Below are 22,916 nucleotides of genomic sequence, written 5' to 3'. Positions count from 1 at the left end.
GAAACTTACCCTGTAAGCGCATTGATGGGGACAGCTTCACAAATTGGGGCTTATGGTGTAAAAGAGTAGTGTAAACACTGAATGATGAGTGACAGAGTACAACTTTTAATTTTTTTTCTGTGACCATCAAGAAATAATGTGAACATTATGTCATTAAAAAATATTAATGTAATAATTATTTATAGTATAGTTGTGAGTTTATCCTATAGAATCTGCCATGAATAAAATGATTAAATCACGACAATAAAAAAAATGAATAAATTACAACTGTCTGTATTGTTCTCAACATTCAATAAAACTGATTTGGCACCCTGTTTGGCAGCTCTCACGACACTGTGGGAAAATTAAAAATGACATTTACATGAGAAAAAAAAAGTGTCCTCAGAAAAATGACTAATGTGACGATCGTCTTTTATCTTGCTATGTAAAACTGATACTTAATGATATCAAAACATAATTTAACATGGTTGCATGTCGGCAGTCTGACACAAGCAGTCAAAAAAGAAATGCTGATGACAGTTAGGGTTCCACATGTAGCAAACTAAACACAAGCGGCAAATATTACCGAGCATTTTTGTTTTTAGATGTATGGATCTATTGTGAAAAAAACCTATTAAGTCAGTCATCGGCCTGGGGAACAAAATACTTTTTTAAAATGTTCCTTCTCATTTTTTAGTGTTGTTATTAGGTGTTTCTTCACTGTGTCTCCGTTGAGCTGTAGGGAGATATCACTCGGTGGCCACCAGAGGGAGTCCGAGAGAAGTACCGAAATGGATGAGAAAACACAATATTTCCATTTAAAGAGCTCTCATTTTTATGTAAGTATTTTTATAAGTATGAATCTTTTTTTTTCCATTATGTGATCACTGGATCAATGGCAGCCAATGCGTTTATTATTATTGCCATTATTAGTGTTGTTATCATCATTGAGTTATGCTTAAAGGGAGTACATTTTCATAGAAAAACCCGTTCCGCGTAGAACGAACGTGCTCCGTTAGTGACGGAATATTCGATCATCGGTAGGAGGCTGGCGCCGGCAGTCCGGCGCTGCTGCAGGTGCGGCGTGGACCCGACACGGCTGCTGAAGATGGAGGAAGTGCGCGCAGGGAGAACTGTTGCTGCAAAGCTGTCACGCCGCCGCTGTGGGTGCGTGTGGTTTTTTAATGACCAGCAAACATGACAAACGCCGGCCGAGCGTCGCTCCCGAGCGAAGGTGACGGGATCGAGCCGCCCCCCGCATTCAGGTAACGACGCGACAAAAAAAGAGGGGCGAGCGTGACGCGCGTCGCGGAGCTCTTTAATAGCGCGTCGTTCTCATTTCGGTGTCGCAAGACGGTGCTTGTTGCGGTCGCATGTCGCTACAGGGGAGACATGAGGGGTCTCAAATATATGTATATATATATTAAAAAAAAAAGTTAAGGTCGCGGTATCCCGTCTGGCATCGATCGCGCGTTGTGCATTTGTTAAGCGTGAATTAGGCGGTGCAATGGAAGGGGGCGGGCGGGGTATCCCAGAAGCCACCTGAAGAAATCCAAACTCCTCGCCTGTTGCTAACAGGCAGGTCCTCCTACACTAATTCCCCGAGAACCGGTGGATCCAGTTCATTATGACTTTCTCGCCCCCGTTTTCCCCGGTTTCGCTACCAGCGACAACCAGGACGCTCTTCCCTTCACTCCCAAGCAAAATAAACAAGACGATATATTGAAAAGTCTCATCGATATTCCGGTCTCGGCGTGAGGTGGGCACCTGAATGAGATGTTGGGAAAGTTCGGGGCGAGGAAGCGCCATTAACGCGAACCGACGTGCTCCTGAGCGCTCTCCTCCTGCCTGTCAACTGCCACCTCTCCTCCTCCTCCTCCTCCTCTTCTTCTTCTTCCTCCTCCTCGACGTCCTCCACGCGCGAGCCGAACTTTGTTCCGAGCACCGTATGCCCCCCCCCTCCTCTCTCTCTCTCCTTCTCTGTCTCTCCCTCTCTCTCCCTCTCTCCTCCTCTATCTCTCTCTCTCTCCTAACTGCGTGACGGTTTCACGAGCAGTTCGCAGTTTTTGGCGACAAGACGAGGGACACGGCACCGGTCGGCGCTTGCGCAGGGGAGACGAGACCAGGTAAATTCAGCACAGCGTCCATTCTGCCCGTCCGACCGATCTCTTTTAATGCAAACAACTGATCAAACTGGGCAGGACATTTGCTGCAGTCAAGACTCTTTTTCTTTTCCATACATCAAACAACTCAAGAATCCATAGGAAGCCTTCCTATGCTTAAATTTGTTCATTGTAACCCATTATTATTATTATTATTATTATTATTATACACTTCTAGAGACTATTGCCTAGTGGGGATCCCAATTGTCTCGTTTTCAGCATTGTCGTATTGCCAGTTGTTAGTCCTCCCAACCTTCCACACAGTTGGTCCCGGCGGTAAGCTGATCTCCCGTTTGGGCAGAAACCGGCGTGGCGCAGGGGCCCTCCAGGACCGGGTGTGGAAGCCCCTGGCCCACCATAGGCAGTCTTCGTCTGGACGCAGGGTAGCACGTGGGGAGGGCTCTGATGTTGACAGGTGCCTGTTGCACCACTTCTTCTTTTCTTTTCTTTTCTTTTTTTGCACTTTTTTTTCACACTTTGTCGGATCAGCAGTTTTGGGTGTGAAATGGACCGTCTAGGGTCGTACTATATTCATACCACAGGACAGTGTGAGAAAAAAAAAAAAAAAAAAAACGAACCTGAGACCCTGACGGTTCTGGAGCAAGTTCCGTTTTCCATATGATGACGGTTGCGAGTCCTTCAACGTGTCAGTCGAATTATTTTCAGTTTTACTTCAATCCCGAAGGAGCTTTGATTCATTTCACACGTAGACGAATATTTAGGCGTTACACAGCCGTCAGAAGTTTATTGCAGCAGCTGCATCAGGAAAGTCATAAGGCCACGGTGACTGGACATCTCTCTCTCTCTCTCTCTCTCTCTCTCTCTCTCTGGTTATCTCGGACATGTTTAATTTTAACCTGCATCAGACGACCTGAAACCAACACAACAGGGAACATGATAATGTCCACGCAGTACAGGTATATGCCCTATCATGATTCTCCAGCTATATTTGTTACTTCTCTTATATTGCAGCTTTCAAGGAGCAGGGGCGCCAGCGTGTATGTGTGTGTGTGTGTGTGTGTGTGTGTGTGTGTGTGTGTGTGTGTGTGTAACAAAGATGGCCTTCAGAGGTCAGGTGCTGTGTGGTGCTGTTATTTGGGGCGATAAATACAGAAGTTACTGTAAATTAGCTTTTTTCGCTTCACGCGAAGAGATTTGCATGAAATAAAGAGGAAATCGTTTCAAGAGTTCGCAGCACTTTCATTTGTTTATTGCAGAAAGTGACATTTCAATTTAAGTTCTTATTGCGCCGTACATGACTGCAGTCGGCCAGTCAGGGTCAGGAATGGTTACTTAAACAGGCAGTTCCTCAGGTCATGTATTGATTGAATTTTTTTGAACGGGTGCAGACGCAGCCCGCTTTGCCTTTGCAAGCGCCCCAGGTTCGAGGCTTCGCCGCTAACGGGATGTTTCCTTCTCGTCCCACAGTCCTGCCCCCTGACTATGGACACGGAGGCGACAGATGACTATCTTGCTAGTAAGTTCCAGCAACGTTGTTCTTGTGCTGTCAGTTCTCTTTCGCTCGGCTGAAGTGATAGCTTGGCGAAGTTTTGGCGCTGATTTTGCGAGGTCACGTATGTAAGTTACATGTATTTAGAATAATGTTTAATAGTTTTAAATTCTGCTGCCTCATTATTTACCAGAAATCACAAAGAACTCTATATGATTATTTAACTTTTTTCAAGCCATAATAAGCACGCTGCATTGCATTGCAGGTGACTTGTCTTATAAAATAAAATTCCTTATTGTGTTTAGTTTCCTCATTTAACTCATGTAGAAATTTAATTAGTCGATTATTACTTTTTATATAATCTGTGAATATTTTGAGAGACTTTGTAGATTGCGTCATTAATAGCCGTTTTAAGCTTCATTCTCCATGGCACTGGAGACGTCACTGTAACCCTTTGTTTACAGACACGTTACAACAGACTAAGCCAGCGTTTTGTGTATCGCTGCAGTCTCGATCAAACATGAAAAATTAGTATTCGACACTTTAGCATGAAAAAGAGGGTAGTAACTTTCTTTTTATTTTCTTCAAGAGTTTTCAGAGCGTGCGCATAAAGTGTGAAGCGCATTTGAAGCTGTTGTACATTTGGAGGTCCCGCTTTGGCGACAATGGTGATACTGCGGTGACAGTAATGAGACTTTTTTCTGGCGCTAAGTGCAGCTCACGCCTCTCTGTCAGACAGGCGCTGCACAGCGATGAACAGCGCTTGGGCTCGAGTTTTTTGGCTTCCCTGGAGATTTGTTATCAGGATGGTGCCATGGTACCAGGTGCAGAGTGGTACCTTCCCTTCAGCCCCCCCCTCTTACTCTGTCAGATGGAACATGCTGATAACTTGTCGTTTATTTCGGAGTTCTGGCAGGTGCTAAAATGCAGTAACACCATAGCAATTCCATTATTTGTATTTAGAATTTATTTGTAAAAATGGGGGGTTGGAAGGGCATGAATTGTCATCATGCAGAAATTCTAATTTGCCGTAAAGCCTCAAGCCGCTTCACTGGCTGAATGTTGCAAACAAGTGGGATCTGTGCAAAAGTAGTACTGTGCAAAACCCAAACCCTTCATAAAAAAAATTGCAAATAACAATGTATTTAATATAGCTCTTTGTCTTTCATTTCAACGATTACCCTACTGTACGTATCTCTAAAATAAAAGTATACCTGCTGGAAATATGGAAGGATGTTGAGGTCTGTGTGTATGATTCATTTTAATTAAACATTTTTTTTTTTACAATTATACAATTTAGTTAGCACAATAAAAAAAAAAATCATTTTCCTGCTTAGCCGAGCAGTTGCACTGAACTGAACGTGTAACTTCACGTATCTGACTATGGTAAACAGTGCGAAAAGCGCTATGTCTGCATTCTAAGAGGCAGTAAAAATACTTTGTTTCTGGTAGCATGTGAACGACTGTGATGAAGCTCAGTTTTAATCAGCATTGGAAAGGCACAGGGCCTGACAGGAAAAACCTGATTTCCACTCTTAACTTGCGCGTTTCAAACATGCCACAACCAATCGCCTTTTTTTTTGTCTTTACTCCAGGAAGAGTGAATCCTGTGAAATTTTTCTTTTGTTTGTCCGTAACGATCGTGTCGCTAGCGCTTAATATCTGCTCGTCTCGCTCCTGTCAGCGTCCATTATGGACAGACAGCGATTGACCATGGGACGAGATTGGGCGCACATTTCATGTTTGCATGAGCTGACATTGTAGTAGTACGAAGTCATCAATGGCCATTGGCTGGCGGCCAGAGCAGACAGTTTATTTCACGTCAGATGTTCTTGGGAGGGGTGGTGGTTGGGTCTGAAGCTTTCTTAGGTGTACAAGGTTGCTGGTTTGCTGGTTTCTCACAATTGTTGGCCTGGCGTTCAGGTTTTATCCTGTCTCTGGCGGGTGTCCATGTTGACTCAACGAGGGAAGCGTGTGATTCAGGCTCTGATTCTTACTCAGCAGTCTCCAGGGTGAGCCCTGTAACTCAGTCCTGTAGTCTCCACTGGGCCTACGGATTCTCGGCCTGCATCATCACGGGGGCAGCGGCTCCTTTCAATACCTTCACATCCGGCGCCGGACTTTTTCCACTGCAGCTCGAAAAGCGAGGTAGTGACCGGCCATGGGGCTGTTATGGAAAATCCTCACTTCTGCTGTCACTCAAACTGGAGCCGCCGCTCGTATCCCGTTTCCAGGGGATGGCAGGTCATCTGAGATTTCCCTCAACCCCAGCTGAGTAACCGGAGACGGCCTCTGGGATTGTGTCATTGACTGCGTCTCCCGGTACGCCTTACTCACTGGCTGACAGCCCCTGTCACGCGCCGCGAGGACACAGATAACAGATTCCTGTCGTGTCCAACTCACTTTTCCCATTTTTTTTTTTTAACCAGTTTGCTGTCGATTGGAACGTCGGCGTGTTTGGGACGCTGTATCAGCGTCACTGTCACTGTTGCAAAGTGCAAGGTGCACTGTGACGCGAGTGGCCCTGGCAGCAAGATGCAGCCTCATAGGGAGTTTAACTCTCACATGCTTTTCACAGCATCTCAAGTACAAACCACAGGCCAGAGGCGGGCCGGTTTCCACTCTGCAAACCACCGCCGCAGTCCCCCAAGTATCCAGAAGGACCCCCCCGGTCACCAGCGTTCAGCTTGAGATCCCTTGGGATCCGAAACCTCCTTGGTGGGGGTGCGCTGTTGTCTGCCGGCCGTATTGTCTGCTTGGCTCTGAAGGGGTCAGGCGGTAATGGGATCAGGGAGGAAGGGATTGCTCTCCTCCGAGTGGACAGCGGCAGCACCATATCATGTCCCTGTGTGGAGAGGCTGCTGAGAGACGTGGAAATCCAATCTGAATGGCGAGGATGCACCTAAAACAAGGCGTGCAAGCCCTTCCTTTATTCGGCTACAGTGTTGAAATGTTGCAACTGTCTGTGGTTGTGCACTGGTTGTACTGACAAATACTATAGTATACTAGACTTTTAGTCTTTTAGGGCTAATATGGAATGTCACAAACAGCCCCATCAGGCTCTGGCTGAACCAATAGTAACCATCGGCGTTGATACAGAATGATGTTGCTGCTGCCGCGCAGCCTGAAGCAGCCCCATGTCTCAGCACTCTTGTTGCTGTCTGTCTCCTAGGTAACGGCAACTGCTCTCCCAGGAAGGATAACTCGAGAATGCTGGTGGACCTGTCAACCAACACGCCCAATGGGCACCACTCGCAAAGTCCCATGTCACCCGGCGGTAAGTAATGCCCAGGTTTTCCCGCAGACGAGCTCGCGGTGTGCCTTTTTTTCCGCTGTCAATGTCGTACGATTTCCCTTTCCCAAGCGAGGCTGAGAGAGTGATGGCAATCTGAGGTTGGAAATGTCATCATGAAACGGCAGAGTGAGAAAAGGGAAGCTTGGTGACTGTGGGATTGGGACATAGACCGTGGTCCTGCCAGGCGATGGTTCTGGTAGATAGGGGGTTGGAGGTTGAGAAATGTTGTCCTGTGTTACAGCTTTAGCGATGACCAAGCTTGTTGTGGTATTGGCCGCATCCATGCTGTGCTTTGGATGGTTTTAATGGTTGAAGGCAAAGACCATTGTCCAAAATGTAAAGGCTTTCCCCGTCTAGAGCTTATTACATTTAATCCTCACCTGAATTAGAAGTGGTGCAAGTTCCTTTGAATTCTTGCCTACCTATCGTTACATGTCGAATGGGCTTTCTTAAGAAAATTCGGTATTTATGACTGTCATCAATTCAGTCCTCAGTGAAGATAGGGATGTTACACGGTTACTTGGAATAAGATTCCGTGCTGCGTTCTCGGCCCATGTCAAGGTTTCTGATGAGTCAGTGAGTTCATTCTTCCTCACCGAGCATTAGACGAACACAATGTGCCACGGTGCCTGCAGTCTCCCACTTTGATGAAGAGAAGGAGAAAAGATTCACTGTGCTGTTGTCCTGGCAACCATTTCAAGTTCACTCAGCTGCATCCACCATAAACACTCCTCATATGCTGCACAGCGGTGGGGGTAAAGTATGACTTAGCTCAGGGGGGTTTAATTGAAAGAATTGGCAGTGGTCTTATCAATACAAAGCAATTTCTGTTAGGAAAATATCTACATATTGAAGTAAAGGTCAACATTATTATTATAAAAACTATATGATGAGTTTGAAATAACAAACAAAGCTCTTTGAGGTTTATAGGGGGGGATTTGACCAGGTTAGAAAAGGAAATAGTGGTCACGGAAGCTGGTCATGTTTTGCCAGAAAAGCGTGTAGAGAAGAGTGAATCCCAGATTGTTGTGTTTTCCTCGCCTTTTGAAATGATGCTCTTTCTTAAAATGCAAACAGGTTTGTCTGGTTGTGTGTCCATCTGGTTCTGGCTCCCTATTTAGTTTAAAGGAAACCTGTGATCTCACTAGACTACATTCATCAATGTTGTAGAGCGCAATAGATTTGAGATATAATTTTAGAATTAAATACCTCTTACACAACCACACAGTCTGTCTGAACTATGAACACGTATTATCCTAGAAATGTAAAAAGGCTTTTTCATAAAAAAAGATTCTCTAATGGAAATACTTGTTTGTGTTGGTTGGAGGCTTCACTTTATAAAAAGCTACCTGTTTATTATAAGGAAAATTTTGTAATCACAACCAGGAACTATCTGTGTGTTTTAATAGATTATTAGAATTCCTTTGCTATTCATTCTTTATATTCCATATTTTAGTCAAAGTGAACTTTATTGTCACCTCACCATATATACAAGTACACAGAGAGACAAAACTGTGAAGCTTTCGGGATTCAGTGACCAAAAAAAAAGTGCAACCCAAAAAACAACATGACACCCAAATGAACTCAATAATTCATGAAGTGATTAAACAAAATAAGACTTCATAAAGAATGCCACTAAGGAGCAGAGTTGCATTTATTCTATTTAACAATAGAGAAATAAGAGAGTCGTAGCTAAATATACCACTATTTGTATACTATGAACCAGTTAAAATATTTCTTCCCATCCTATTGGCATTGATGTGTATTCAACACAATGGGGCTGTCTCTTCAGATCACGCAACTTTACACACATCCCACTGCCGATAGCAAGATAGCAAGGCGATAAAGACATGATCAGTTATGTTGTCCTGTTAACAAAATGTAAAAACATTCTTTCCTCCTATTAGCTCACCTCAGCTAACCTGGGCGTTCCAGTGTTGTTACTCATCTATACTGGAACCTTCATACTATTTGCGACCTTTAAAAAACGATTAGATTAGAAATAGTTTAGAAAAAGTATGAGAAACTCTAGCTTAAAAATTCAACCGATCAGGCTATTTCCTACATGTTATTTAGTTTTTGTAGTGAACCCAAGAATGTGCAAAGAGGCCTTCTACCAACATTATTTTAATAATGTTTCAGTATGCATCCCATAAAAAGAGTTTTAGTGACATAGTGCCAGTTTTATGGACGGTCTGTTCCGGTATTTCTTTCACTCTCTCGTGAGTGGGTGGCATCAGTGGCGCTGTGTTGGGTGAGATATATCTAGAGTGAGTCCAGACGTTGGTTTTGCCTCCGCCCATCACTCATCTTCCACTACTAGTCAAGCTGAAACACACCTGGCCGGGACATTGCCCCTTCCCCATGAGACTGCAGAAATATATATATATATTTAAAAAATAACACTTCTCTATGCTGTCCAGTGTTTTTAGCCTAATTTCCTCAATAAAATAATCCACATTAATTATACACACACACACACACACACACACACAATACAATTCAAAAGGTTACGGTCATTTAGAAATGTCTTCATAGTTTTTGATAGGAAACAAAGATATTAAATGTGTCAATTCTGCAGTCTAGACATTGTTCATGTTGTGAATTACCCTGAAATGTATGATAAAGATGGAATATTTGCATACATGTAGAGAGGAACTTTATCAGCAACAATTGGTTTTGAGCCCTAAATGGAATGTTATGTTTGTTAACCCAAGTCTGTTACTTTAAAATTATTTTCTATAATTATTATAGAAGTCTTCTCATATATTCTTCAAGAGATGTGGGTTCGACTAAATCATTATTTCAAACTTTTTTCAATTCAATCCCTTTTCATGTTTATTTTGTTATGTTAAAACAAAGACGTTTCTGAATGACCCAAAACCATCAGTTTGGATGCACCTATTTATTTATGTGTCTTTAGTTTTTTTATATTATAAAAAAAACCGAATGCATATGACTGAAATGAGGTCATATGCAGATTATGTAATAAGAAAAATTGCAAACAAGGCAAAAAGTTGAACATTTGAATTTCTTCAAATCAGCGAGCTATTGCTGCATTTCACTCTCAACAGGGATGGTTTTCCAACAGTCTTGAAGGTTTATGCTGAACACGTTCTTATCATTTACTCATGTTAATGAGCATCTTATTAAGAGGCTTTTGATGATGACAATAGTGAATAGAGCAGACATAAAGGTAAAAAAGGCCACGTTGAAAAAACATATTTCACTTTCTCGTGATACAAATGTTTTTTGCATTGGATTCTTCAAAATGGCTCCATCATAGTCTGTAAAACTGCCACAGAATCGGTGCATCCAAACTATTGACTGGTAGTGTATATGATGCTATATATTGCATGATTACATTAAAAGTGAAAGAGACTTTAGAGTTTACTTTAACAACTGGCATCTCAATTTTGCAATTTTTACAGCACACACAATAAAGCAAGAGGAAGGGCTTGATGACGAGGTGGACAGAAGAAATGCAGGAATGGAGGAGATGCAGATACCCAGTGGTCAAGAGGTCACTAGGTCGGATGATCCCATGAGCGACAGCCCAAGCAATCTTCAAGACGTGACACCAGCAATGGATGGCCCCAGCGATGCGGGGATACGATTGCCCAATGGTACATATCCACCACTGTAACAACACATATATCAATGGTGTTTACTGATACCAATTAATTGTTCCTAAATAGAAAAAAACATGCAGCCGAACACAAATGCTTCATGATATTGTGTAGACATCAGCGGTTGTTCGGTAAAAAAAAAAAAAAAAAAAAAGGGTGTGGTGATGGTGGCTGTTTTGTAGAAGACAATAGTACAGGCCAGGAATCATTCTCAAGGAAAATATCCCAGGAATCCCCCGCAACCTGTTCCCAACCCCATCTCTGACGCTGTCTCACGGCTCATCGCCATGCCCAGATCATGTTTCACTTTTCCAAAGTGTGTGTGTGTGGATGGAGACGCTTGTCGCCTCTTAAATTCTTTTTTTCACATGATCTAAATTTTTTTTTACAATAGCCTGGTGCTCAAAAAAAATTACATTGCTGCTGACGTTCAGGGATGCTTCTGGTCTTTTCTAACATAGCATAACCCAAGTTTTCCTGAGAGTCGTTGTGTTGCTTTAGCACAGCATTTTTGGTCCACCACAAAAAAAAAAAATCGTGCTGTTTGCATATTTTCAGCTCTCCTGCGTGGTGATACGTAAAGACATAACACCTATAGATTCACTTCAGGCTACCTGAGCATGGAAACAGTCCATGTGGTAAAGTCAGGCCCTGTGAAAATACTTCAAGGCCTCGATGAGCCGAGTAATAGAGGGGGTGGGGTTGAAGATGCGGTGTCTCCGCACTGCAGTAGATAGAGCTGCTCTGTATTTTTGGCTCTAGACCTATAAGAAACAAGTCCTCAGAGGCAGCGGTGGGCCCATATGGGGTAATGTTGAGGTTAGCATTGAGGAGCGAAGGTCCAGATGAGCGTTGAAATGTTAAAGCGTTGTATTGACATTGAACAGCTTGCCCTCATGCCTCGATTCTGTGACCCCCTAGGAGACCGACCCTTTCAGTGCAACCAGTGCGGTGTTTCCTTTACTCAGAAGGGCAACCTTTTAAGGCACATCAAGCTCCACACGGGGGAGAAGCCCTTCAAGTGTCCCTTCTGCAGCTACGCCTGCCGTCGACGTGATGCACTAACTGGACATCTGCGCACACATTCAGGTTGGACGTTGGGCCTTCAGGCTCCCCTTTATTCCTAAGACTTGTTCTTGTCTGTTGGGAAAATGTCTTTAAGGCTCAGATCAGTCGGCTGGTGTTGCTCGGTAAGAAGTCGTTTTCTCTTCCACTCTGGTTCAGGGGGCTCTCACAGACACCCTTGCACACATTGCGGTTAGGTCACCAAGGACCTGCTGTTCCTGTAGCGAGGCTTGTGCTCCACCAGAGGAAATGCTCTGTCAACCAAAGGGAAGTGTTGCCTCAGTGCAGCAGCAGCACTCTCTAACCCACTTTCATATCAGTCCATCGTCACCGACGTTTTCCCCAGCATTCGAGATTCGGGTCATATGATAGTCTGCCTCGGCTTGGGACAACACGGCCCATCAGCGAGGGACATTCTCACTTCTGATGGAGAAACGGATATATCTATCTCTTCACGCACATTGTTTTTTCTTTTCGACTATCTTACTCTTTTCCTGTTTTGAAGGGACAAATTATAACACGATCTTACTGTAAGATGATTTGTTGAGAAGTATTTTTTTGGGTTTGTGGGCAAATTTAGTACAGATTTACAATACAAATTTTATACAGGAAAATTTTACTTTTAATCTTTTATATATGGGTGTGTCTTTGAACATAATACACACTTGACATTTCTTGTTTAGCCTCTTTGGCTAAATTACAGACTTGAAAACCATTCAGTTACTGTATATTTCAGTTTTGAGCTGAGCATGGGCACAATTATCTGGCCTTCAATATGAATTGCTGTAGTCTGATAGTTGTAGGTATTTACAAAGCAGGTTCTCAGTACACATGAGGTCGAGCTGAGGTAAAGGACAGGGAAAGAAGATCTATGCATGAATGTTTTCCTCGGCGTCCCACATCCGTCTACACCAACTTGTCTGCCAACCATGTGAGCCGGACTGGAATGTGAGGAACTAGGGCTGGTCCGACAACCTCTTGTGCAATGGACTTTAGCTAAAAAGGCCCTTTCCCTCTGTCCTCAGCCTCTGGCATCAGACAGGCAGATGGCTGATCTCCCGAGGAACAGGTGTAGCACAGAGAGAATACCGGGCCACGGGCCTGAAGGCAAGAGCTTCTGGTATTTCGAAATCCTCTTTTTGTTAATGGGATGCTTAATGGTACAATTGTTTCAGCTGTTTACTGCAACAAGGGGTCATTACAGTCAGCAGATGGAAGACGTGCTTCTCTATGGAGGGATTTTTGCCCCTGAAAATGAAGTCGAAGCCATTATGAGACACAGAATGTGACATTTCCTGTTCTTCACCCGCCTGGATGTGGTTAAGTGGGCTTTAATGCAATGCTACAGATATTTGCATTCTAAAGAATTGTAGCAAAGAAAGGGATTTTTTTTCATATTTTTTTTTATAATTTTGTTCAAGAGGATGGGATTGTATCTGCAATGCAGTTATTACAGATATTACAGTACACTAAATGATGCATATATCTGAGAGCACGAGTGAGGGTGTAATGGGCAAAATGTCGCTGATGTCAGTTTGCAGGTGCATAGACAGAGATCACTGGAGCAAACCATTGTTTGTGTGTCTGTTTCCATTGAGTGATTATTTTTAGCTCTGGATGTGGGATCACTTTTTCAATTTGATTTACTGTAATAGTCAGATTACAATACTACTCAAATCTCAAATGTTCCCTCCCCCTCAACAGAAATACTGAAAGTGTTGCAGAATGTGACGATATGCCACTTAATCTTTTCTTACTCATCGGCTCTCCATAGAGGCAGAAAGTTTCCAATACACTCGATTATTATGCAGCAAAATACCACATGGACATGCAAGTTTCATCATACCGAAAAAAATCATCATCCAATTTGCGTATGTTTCATCTTGCCACTAATAGCTAATTTGCAAACATTAAATTTTATAATTTGAATACAAAACTTTGATAACTTTTAGAGACACATGGTTGAATGCCACATCTTCTCCAGTCTGGTGCAAGGAACCCACCCATTCCCATGCGCCATGGTATACGGCGTACACGACACACGTGAAAGGCCACCTCACCCTGTCTCATTTAGTAGTCTCACTTTCACTCCACGCATCATTCTGAAAGCCCGAAGCTTTGAAGAGGTCTGCTGAAATGTGTCTGGGTGTTTTCACAATGGGCACACTTTACAGGTAATTGCATTGGCTTCTAGTAATGGATGCACTTGAGTTTTCTCACGTGCACCATGGCCGGGCGTGCAGGCGTCAGACACTGGCTGAATTTACACCCTATGATACACTACACGTGGAGTTATGAACTTAATAAAAAAAGGTGAAATAACTGAAAACATGTTTTATATTCTAGTTTCTTTGCACTGATTATTGCTTTGAACACTCTTGGCATTCTCTCGATGAGCTTCAAGAGGTCGTCACCTGAAATGCTTTTCTAAAAATCTTGAAGGAGTTCCCAGAGGTGTTTAGCACCTGTTGGCCCCTTTGCCTTCACTCTGCGGTCCAGCTCACCCCAAACCATCTCGATTGGGTTCAGGTCCGGTGACTGTGGAGGCCAGGTCTCCATTTTTGTTAAGTACATAACTCCACATGTGTTCATTCATAGTTTTTTCATGCCTTCAGTGAGAATCTACCAACGTAAATGGTCATGAAAATAAAGAAAACACATTGAATGAGAAGGTGTGTCCAAACATTTGGCCTGTACTGTATATAATATTTAACTTTTGTAATATAAAGAATCAGATGTAGTGTGGATGTAACTGAATAGTTAAGGGAGATGTACAACCTATGTTTTTTGTTTGTTTTTTTGTATAAATCATTGAAGAAAGGAAGCATCTCAGGGATGCATCCAGAGATGGATGAGCACCCGGGTTCTACAGGAACACTGCATTATTGAAAGGAACCGGGGGTGGTGTCATCTGTCAACATAGCCATTTTCTCCTCCCGCTTTCATCAGCCCACACTGGAAGTAGCTCGTGGTTGTGCCCTTAGCTCTCAGGCTCCTTGGAGGCCCTCTTGATGTTCCTCGCCCCAGCACTGACCCAGTCTGAGTGGAACTGAGACTGTGAATCACATCACACCCCCAGCTGAGAAGAAAACACTCATTCTATTTCTGTCTGATGTACGGAGTGATTTTCCACCTGCCGTTGCGTATGTACATCGGCCTGATAGGTGGGACTGGTGAATTGTAGTGATGAGTGTGTCCGATTAATTTTTTCCTTGGCCCATGGCTGGGTGTGTTTGGTGTGTGGCTCTGCTCAAGTGAGCGCGTGGGCTAACGCCTCTTCTTAATTTTATTTCTAAGGCTGCGTTAAAGTGGGTCACTCCAATGTGACATGACATGCCCACTCTCACTGTTACTCAGCTGTGGAATGAGAGCATTCTGGTATGCGTGTTCTGAATGAATTACACATACTCCTTATTAATATCTGCTATATTCGTCTCTTTTTTCCTTTTTTTTTAGTGGGTAAGCCACACAAGTGCAACTACTGTGGGCGGAGCTACAAGCAACGCGCGTCATTAGAGGAACACAAAGAGCGCTGTCACAGCTACCTGCAGAGTGTTGGCATGGACGCTGCAAACATTGGCCACTACTCAGGTGTGTGAGTTACTTCCCAGTATCATTAATGGGTTTTTTCTTTGTAAAGTGATATCATTCAGATATAACCTACCTCTGCAGCACAGGAAGCTGCCACTGGCGGAGCATTAACACCTAAACCGCTGTCTCTTCATTGTAACATTAGGTGAGGCTTCTAAGGAGCACAGGCCCCCCATGGAGCCGGCAAACATTGCTTTCGACCGCCCCCCCGTCATTGAGAGGTTGCAGGCCAATGTGGGAAAAAGGAAGAGCACCACACCACAGAAGTTTGTGGGTGAGCATCACCTCAGTGGCAAGATGACACAGTGCCATGTTCATTGTGCATGAAAACATTCAATTGTGTGCCATGTTCATTGTGCATGAAAACTATTTTCGTTTTGAACATGAGTGATGTACGCTATCATTAAGAGAGAGTGGGACAGCACATGAATCCTTGCTACTGATGCATACTGTTTGCCTAATCATTTCTACACACGCACGTGCTTGTATTTAAAAAAAACGTTCATCCGTTGAGGCAGAATGGATTTTCCAACATGCAGAGCTGATTAAGCAGCCAGTACCGTACAGACCCAGCAAGCGTTGACTCAGATAAACAGAATATTTATTTGTATGAACTGAACACAAGACACTGCTTGGATCTTGGTTTGGAAAGGGAAGTTTGGAAGTGATGTCAGGCTTAAAAAGTGGACTGAGCTAAGTACACGCATTAAAGTGTGGTTTTGGTAAAATAACATCGGTCAACCATAACAGAAATTGTCGGAGAATCAAAACTGTTTTGTTTATAGATTTATTTGTCTTTTTTCCAACAGTGGCTATATTAGCCCTTCTTTCACTACACTTTTTCCACATATCAATTTTTGTATTTTTAATAAACCACTTACTTTAACACTCTCCACTCTTGAGCAGGTCTACAGAAGAACAATTTAACTAAATGACAAACAAATAACATTCGTAATAAATTTTTTTCAGAATGGGAACCAGATATTTGACCTATTCTATATGTAGTATGTCAGTTTAAAATATTATAAACATAATTATTATTTTGGTAAAAACAAAACAGAAAAGTAAACACAGCAGTCTATGTTACATAATGAATTCTATAAAAACCTTCCAGAACAGTTCTAATAGGGTGTTGCTGTCAGGTCCTTACACAAAATGTAATTATATTTATATAAAAAATAATACTTGCAGCAAGTAAAAAAAAAAACTTTTTTTTTTCACCCTGTGGTTTTTGCACACCTGTATCTGCAATGGCAAAAAAAATAATCGAGAGGAGAGCAAAGTAGCTCACCGCATCCATGTTTTAGAGGGGTTAAAACCTTCCCCTGCCTACCGTCCTCAAGAGGGGTTTTCCACTATTACATGTTTCAAAAGAAAACACGAAATGAAATAAAGAGAAAAACAATCTAAAAACATCGCCTTTTTCCTGTAATAGTCTGGGTTCCTTGTTATCTCAAGCTCCGTAAATATGCAGAAGGACGTTGCAAATAAAATTGTAACAAGTGTAAAAAAAAAATGCAACCCATATTTTTGTGCACAGTGAATTTCACATAACTTTTACATTAAGAGTATTGCATTGAACAGTGCTTTGTTCCTGAGCTTTTTTAAAAATTATCTGTCTTTGGGCAGGTGAGAAGGTGATGCGCTACTCTTACCCTGACATGAACTATGAGGTGGGCCTGAAGGAGGCTGAGATGGTACAGTCTCACGTGATGGACCAGGTCATCAACAATGCCATAGCCTTTATGAGCCCGGAACCGCTGCGGCCCATGGTCCCTCACCCTCCATTTTCTGTGGCAGACGTTGTGCCTATGGTCAACCCCCTGTTCCACCCGGTATACTCACTGGGGCCTCGCATGGAGCGACCCAGCAGCCAAGAGGCTCCTACCCTTCCCTTTCCTCCCCCCGAGATCCCACCTTCATCCAACAATCCAGTCTCCCTGGTCCGCCCCAAGAACGCCAAGAACGCCTCCCCATGCAACAGCGGGCAAGATTCGGCCGACTCTGCGCGAAGCAGCCCTCGGGAGACCCTGACCAGTCAGGGCAGTGCCCGCCCCAGGTCAAGAGCCAGCCCAGGGTTCAACAGGGGTGAGGAGGGCGAGAGAGGCCGGGTCAGCAGTGGCGGAGACACGGGGACGATGAGGCCAGGGACCGGGGAGGCCGTACGCGTGCTCAGCCGCGAGGGCCACGAGTTACGAGCTTTCCAGTGCGATCACTGCCGCATGCTGTTCCTGGACCACGTCATGTACACCATCCACATGGGCTGCCACGGCTACAGAGACCCCCTGGAGTGCAACATCTGTGGCCACTGCAGTAAGGATCGCTATGAGTTCTCGTCTCACATAGTCCGCGGGGAGCACACCTTCCATTAACAGTCCCCTCCCACCCCACCCGGGATGTGCCAGTGGTGTCACACATATGAAGGCTTGAGTCCAGTATACATGTTTTCACTTTGGAACATTTACGTTTTTTGCTAGGTGAAGGGATGAGTGAAGATGGTCGATCCTGTTTTTTTCTTTAAGTAGCAGAAGCCTCTGTTTTGGTAACAATGTGTCCATGGTCTGTCTTAAACCCAGCAGCTATTTTCATCATCATTTTTTTTCCTCTGTAGATTTAGTTTTATAACGGAAATATCTATGATGATTTAATGTGACTGTTAATACAAAGGAAAAAAATGCAACAAGTTTTGTTTTGTCGTTTTTTTTTTTTTGTTTTTTTTTTTAAATCTATGCTATATGCGCCCCTGTGGTTTTCTAGTGCCTTGACATAAGAAAGGTACACGGTCGATTGCTTGTTTACAAATGCTACGGGCCAGAAGCTTTCAAAAAGAAGGAATATTTAATAACTTAAAAAAAAATTAAACAAAATGTTGTTTTAACATGTTGTTAATGTAACAAAATACTCTGTAAATGCAAATCAACATACTGAACACACCTTGTTCAATGACCAGTAGCTTAGAAATATATTCAATATATTAGAATACATTGAAAACCAGTCAGTGAGTTCTTTTTTGAGTATTTAAGACATTTTATTTTATTCAATTTGTGAAAAAGAACCTGCTTTTTTGGGGGGGTGGTCAAAATTTCTGGCCTGTAGCGTTTTTGGGGGGCTATGTTGCAAAAGGCACAACAAAATGTTTTTTTTTTTTGTTTTGTCTTTTCCAACCCAAACTGGATATGTTAAATCAGAAGCTTTAGTAAATCTAAGGCTGCTGAACACTTTCATTCTTACAGGGTGTACAGTAGGTGCTCGGCTGGCCTGTGTACAGTCACTGCAGGCTATTGTGTAGTTGCACAGACTATGTTACATGAAAGCCCATTTTTTTATGTATGATGCAGCATTGGACAAACCTGTCATTCTAAAACCTGTTCCATATTGATCAATTTCGTAAACCCATATTTGCATGTAAACCATGTCTCCAATAACATGATGCACTTTACTTGGATGCACTGGTTCAAGTTTGGATCTTAATTCTTAAATTTTTTTAATCGCTGAAGATTCATGTGGGAAGATGTCAGTTAGCTGAATATGAAAGAAACATGTAGACCTCCACAGACCTTCATCTGATTTATTCAGGTTCTGTGTATGTACAGGGTTAGAAGTGGTTTACAGCCGTTATTAATAGAGGCGTAAAACTACAGTGCCAATTCTTCTTGATCCTACTTCATTTTACCATACTTGGTAAATTACTTTTATTTGTTGAGCACTGCAACTCTGACCTTTCGAATGGCAAAGCTTTGAATGCCGATGCTGCAGTTCTAATAGATAGCTTGAAGAAGTAGTTTGTTCTTTGTTTTGTTTTGGTATTTTTTTATTAATTCCTGCTCTAGCCCTCCACTTTGTGCAGGTGACCCAATGAAGAAAAAAATATCCTGGTAGCTATGCCTGCTGCAGCTGTTTACTTTTATAAACCCATCTCTTCTGAAAGCATTATACTTTTTTCTAAATTGGAACAAAATGTAATCAATGTGGGGTATATTATGAATATGTTAATGCCATGTACTCAGTGTTTCTGTTGAACAGGGCAATCCCTGCTTTGGTAATGGGTGCATATACGCATTCAGATAATTACAGTATGTGTACAAAGTTTCAATATATTTTAATCTGTATATTAAATTTTTGTTCATGTTATTAGGGCAACATAAAATTTTCTTTCCAACCTCTGGTACAAGAAGGAAGCTATAAAAACTTTTTTTTCAACATGAAGTAAGTTTTAGCGGGTATACATGTACTTTTGTAAAATGTTTTTGTTCATGCTGTAGCAAACTCCCCAAAGAGTAGCTTTAATTTGTTAAAATGTTCATATTATTTGGCCTTGTTCCCTGTTCTGCACACGTTACTTGCTCTCAGATGAATCCCACAGAGGTGCTGTAGCGTTATAGTGCCGACGATGCCTGCTACTTAAAGATGCATGTGAGTGACAGGATTCCACATGTTGCTCTGTCCTTTACGGGTGTCTCTAGCTTTAAACTTGCGTGGTGCTCTTTCTGAATAGAGCTTTAGACCAGGCCAAATGAAAATGTGAATTTGAGAGAAGGGAAACACAGACTCTGGAATCAAACCACTGCACTGGAAAGCAATGCAATCTCTGGAATGGAGGAAGGACGGTGATCATGTCAGGGGTTAAATCTCGTCTGGGCCACCGACGTCCTCCTTGTGGAAATACATGGAAGTGTAGTATACTTGAATCATTCTATATTACACATGCGTGGGACCACTATTTTCACTCGTGATGTGTAAAGAATTGTGAACATGAAGTGTTTTTAATTGTTCTTTCGATTTATCACAGACTGTAAAATATAGTACAAGACAGCTTTGCAGTGTATTTTTATATAAGTGATAATATATATATTCGAATTCTATATTTTGGTACTGTTAAAATGGGCTTGTCTTTTTTTGCTGGTTGCTACATGCATTGGGGCTCTCAGGTACTTGTATGTTGTCAAATTCTTTCAGAAAAAAATCACCTAATTTATATTTCAAAATGAAACTCAATACTGTTTGATGAACTGCTAGCATAGAATGATCTTTGTAGATGTCTGACATTATTTCTTATTCCCATGCTTTCTTACAATGCACTGTGCTGTATATACTGGTTTATAAAGCATGTGCTTTTCTGCATTAAAATTCAGTTCAGATGTACCTGTTGTTTTTTGTCCCGTTTTCACTGAATCCAGAAATGGTTTTTGTTGATCTGAAATCATAGCACTTTCTATGATGTGTGCTATGTGTTTCTCCACTGATCTAAAATAGAAAATAATTGATAATTAAATGTAAAGGTGGGTTGTATTGCAGGAACACTGCCGAGAACTACTGACCACATTTCCACTCTCCATTAAAGAGAATCCAATAGATCCGTAGGATTTTACTGTGGCAAGATATGGGCCAAAAATTTAATTCACTAAATTCAATACAAAATTTGACACAATTGAATTAATTCATTCTTTTTGTTTCAATTTGACATTTCTCTTTTCTTATGCCTTGAACTTCATGTTAAAATATCTTACTGTTCAGCTCCTGCATGTCAAGTGTTAGCAAGCATGTGCGTTTGTGGGTTCGCTGTGGATTACTATAACACAGACGCATCTATAACTGATGCCTGTTGATGTGTCAGCTGACTGTCCAATTCACTTAACCATTGCAACAATGATGGAAACTGAAGGAATTATACAGTGTTTTCACAGTGTCGTGTCTGCCTGCATTGACTTTTAATCAGCATCATTGCACAGACATGCACCTCAAATGTATGAACAGTTATGAATGTTTTATAACCACATCCCTGCCCCCTAAGAGAGCTACAGTCTTAACATCAGAGCTATGGACAGGAAATTTGAATATCACCATACTGTATGATGAGCCTCCTTAGTATCAGTCTGACTGCGCCTAGGCTCTTAATCACACGAGAATATGAGTAACCATGTCAAGACCACAGCCGAAACAGAAATAATGAATGAGAGACTGTGCCATGCCACAGCCGTCCCCCCACCCTCTGTTTCTCTGCTCTGTCTGTTTTTTTTTTTTTGAGAAAGGGTGACGTTCCAAATGTGGTAGTAGCCTAGTGGGTAACACACTCGCCTATGAACCAGAAGACCCAGGTTCAAATCCCACTTACTACCATTGTGTCCCTGAGCAAGACACCTAACCCTGAGTTGCTCCAGGGGGGACTGTCCCTGTAACTACTTATTGTAAGTCGCTCTGGATAAGGGCGTCTGACAAATGCTGTAAATGTAAAATGTCACATGGTGGGTTCCTCCTCGCCTGTGGGTTCCTGGCCTGGTGTAACATGGGGATGGCATTCCGCCACAAAGGCTACAAAGGCCAGAATGCAAGCGTGGCACTATTTTTTTTTTCTCGCAGAGGGCTGACAGATGAAAGCAGCTTTCAGACAGGAGCCTCTGTCAGTTTAGATGCGATTGCAGCAATACCATATCTTTTTTCACCTCCTACCACCCCTCCACTGTTCTCATATGTGTCATTTGACTTTTTTTATCTGCTGTGTCTTCTTTGAGAATCCTGTCTCTGTTCGATTCACACACTCAGCCAGTCTCTGTTCTCCCCTTCTCCCTTTGTGCTTCTTTTTTCTTTACATTTTTGTCACACTGTGACACTAAAAGCACAGCAAATGGGCTGGCAACTCAGATAAATCTGAGCTTTTTTATGAAAGAATGGAGCCTATTTTCTGACATAACATAAAGTGCAAAACAATATTTATGGATTATGGACTGTGGGGGATTGCTATTTTAATGCTGTGTTTACATGGTCTTGACCTTGTTTGACCTGCTTGTTGGTGAAGTGAAAATACACAAGCACCACATTTACCTAGTTATATCAGTGAACCATATGTACTGTGTATGTAATCAATTACCATAAAATGTGTTACTAAACATGTCTTTTAGCTCCACTGGCAGACGATCCAGAGCCCAGCCACAGGCAACAGAATCCCAACCCATCTTGTGTTCAAAACATATATAATATAATGAATAATTCTCTGTCTTTGGACATGGTTTTGATCACTGCTTTATAACAGCAATTCACTGACAATGCGTAGAGCCGTGCCTTGTTTAAATAAAAAAATACTCAAAACACACCTTTCATCAGCAATACAGGGCACCCTATAAATCAGCCACTGTCTCTTCATTATCATATATATTTTAAATTATATTATATTTAAAACCTACAGGTCCCTCTTCACTCCGAATTTTTACATGTTTCTGTTTTTTTATGTTGTCGGGCCTCATATAGCGCTTTGGTTGGGCTGTATTAGCGTCCAGGTCGTGCTTAAGACTTCCACTAATGCGAGTCGCGAGTCGCTGACTCCTACTCTCATGATGAAGTCCGTGTCTTATGTGAGACAAAGCCCTGGAAGCGGTTTGGATTCGACCAACCTGATATACATCATACCTTGGGACAATTTGCGTGCTTGCGATTATTTTTAGTTTGTGGAAGGTCTCAAAGACTCATTCCTCTGTAATCTTGCCAAACATGTCGCTCCACGTCACACGCCCATCTCATTGTGCTCTTCCCCCCTTTACTGGAAGTTTTCATCCATGGGTGAAATTATGAGGATGATTAATGTCAAGGAAGTGGTGAAGTTAAGAGTGTTTTTTTTGTGTGTGTGTGTCTTTGGCTAGGCCCGCTTGAACGTCCTCAATGACGACCTTTTGTGGCAGAAAGACCATGATATTCAGTCCCGACTTCTTGTGCTGAGAAGCGTGTGAGGTTTTCTCCGCTCTCGGGCAGCCAGT

The 22,916-nt window shown here is 42.4% G+C and overlaps 1 protein-coding gene across 5 annotated transcripts; it reads left to right on the top strand.

Moving 5' to 3' along the window:
- The first annotated feature begins 975 nt into the window (after positions 1–975).
- ikzf2 (IKAROS family zinc finger 2) lies at positions 976–20,313 on the top strand. 5 transcript variants are annotated; one of them, XM_028991801.1, is made up of 9 exons: positions 1,349–2,105; positions 3,008–3,058; positions 3,570–3,618; positions 6,764–6,868; positions 10,318–10,512; positions 11,437–11,604; positions 15,037–15,171; positions 15,317–15,445; positions 16,801–20,313. In XM_028991801.1, the coding sequence occupies exons 3-9, from the start codon at positions 3,585–3,587 to the stop codon at positions 17,541–17,543; spliced, it is 1,509 nt and encodes a 502-aa protein (XP_028847634.1). In that variant the 5' UTR covers positions 1,349–2,105; positions 3,008–3,058; positions 3,570–3,584; the 3' UTR covers positions 17,544–20,313. The 5 variants fall into 5 exon arrangements, with proteins under 5 accessions (XP_028847632.1, XP_028847634.1, XP_028847633.1 ...); XM_028991799.1 differs by lacking the exons at positions 1,349–2,105; positions 3,008–3,058 and adding an exon at positions 976–1,244; XM_028991800.1 differs by lacking the exon at positions 3,008–3,058 and having other exon boundaries at positions 3,491–3,618.
- The last annotated feature ends 2,603 nt before the right edge of the window (positions 20,314–22,916 follow it).

This window comes from Denticeps clupeoides, chromosome 9 (genome assembly GCF_900700375.1).
Source record: "Denticeps clupeoides chromosome 9, fDenClu1.1, whole genome shotgun sequence".
Lineage (NCBI taxonomy): Eukaryota > Metazoa > Chordata > Actinopteri > Clupeiformes > Denticipitidae > Denticeps > Denticeps clupeoides.
This window is presented reverse-complemented; position numbering and strand designations above follow the sequence as displayed.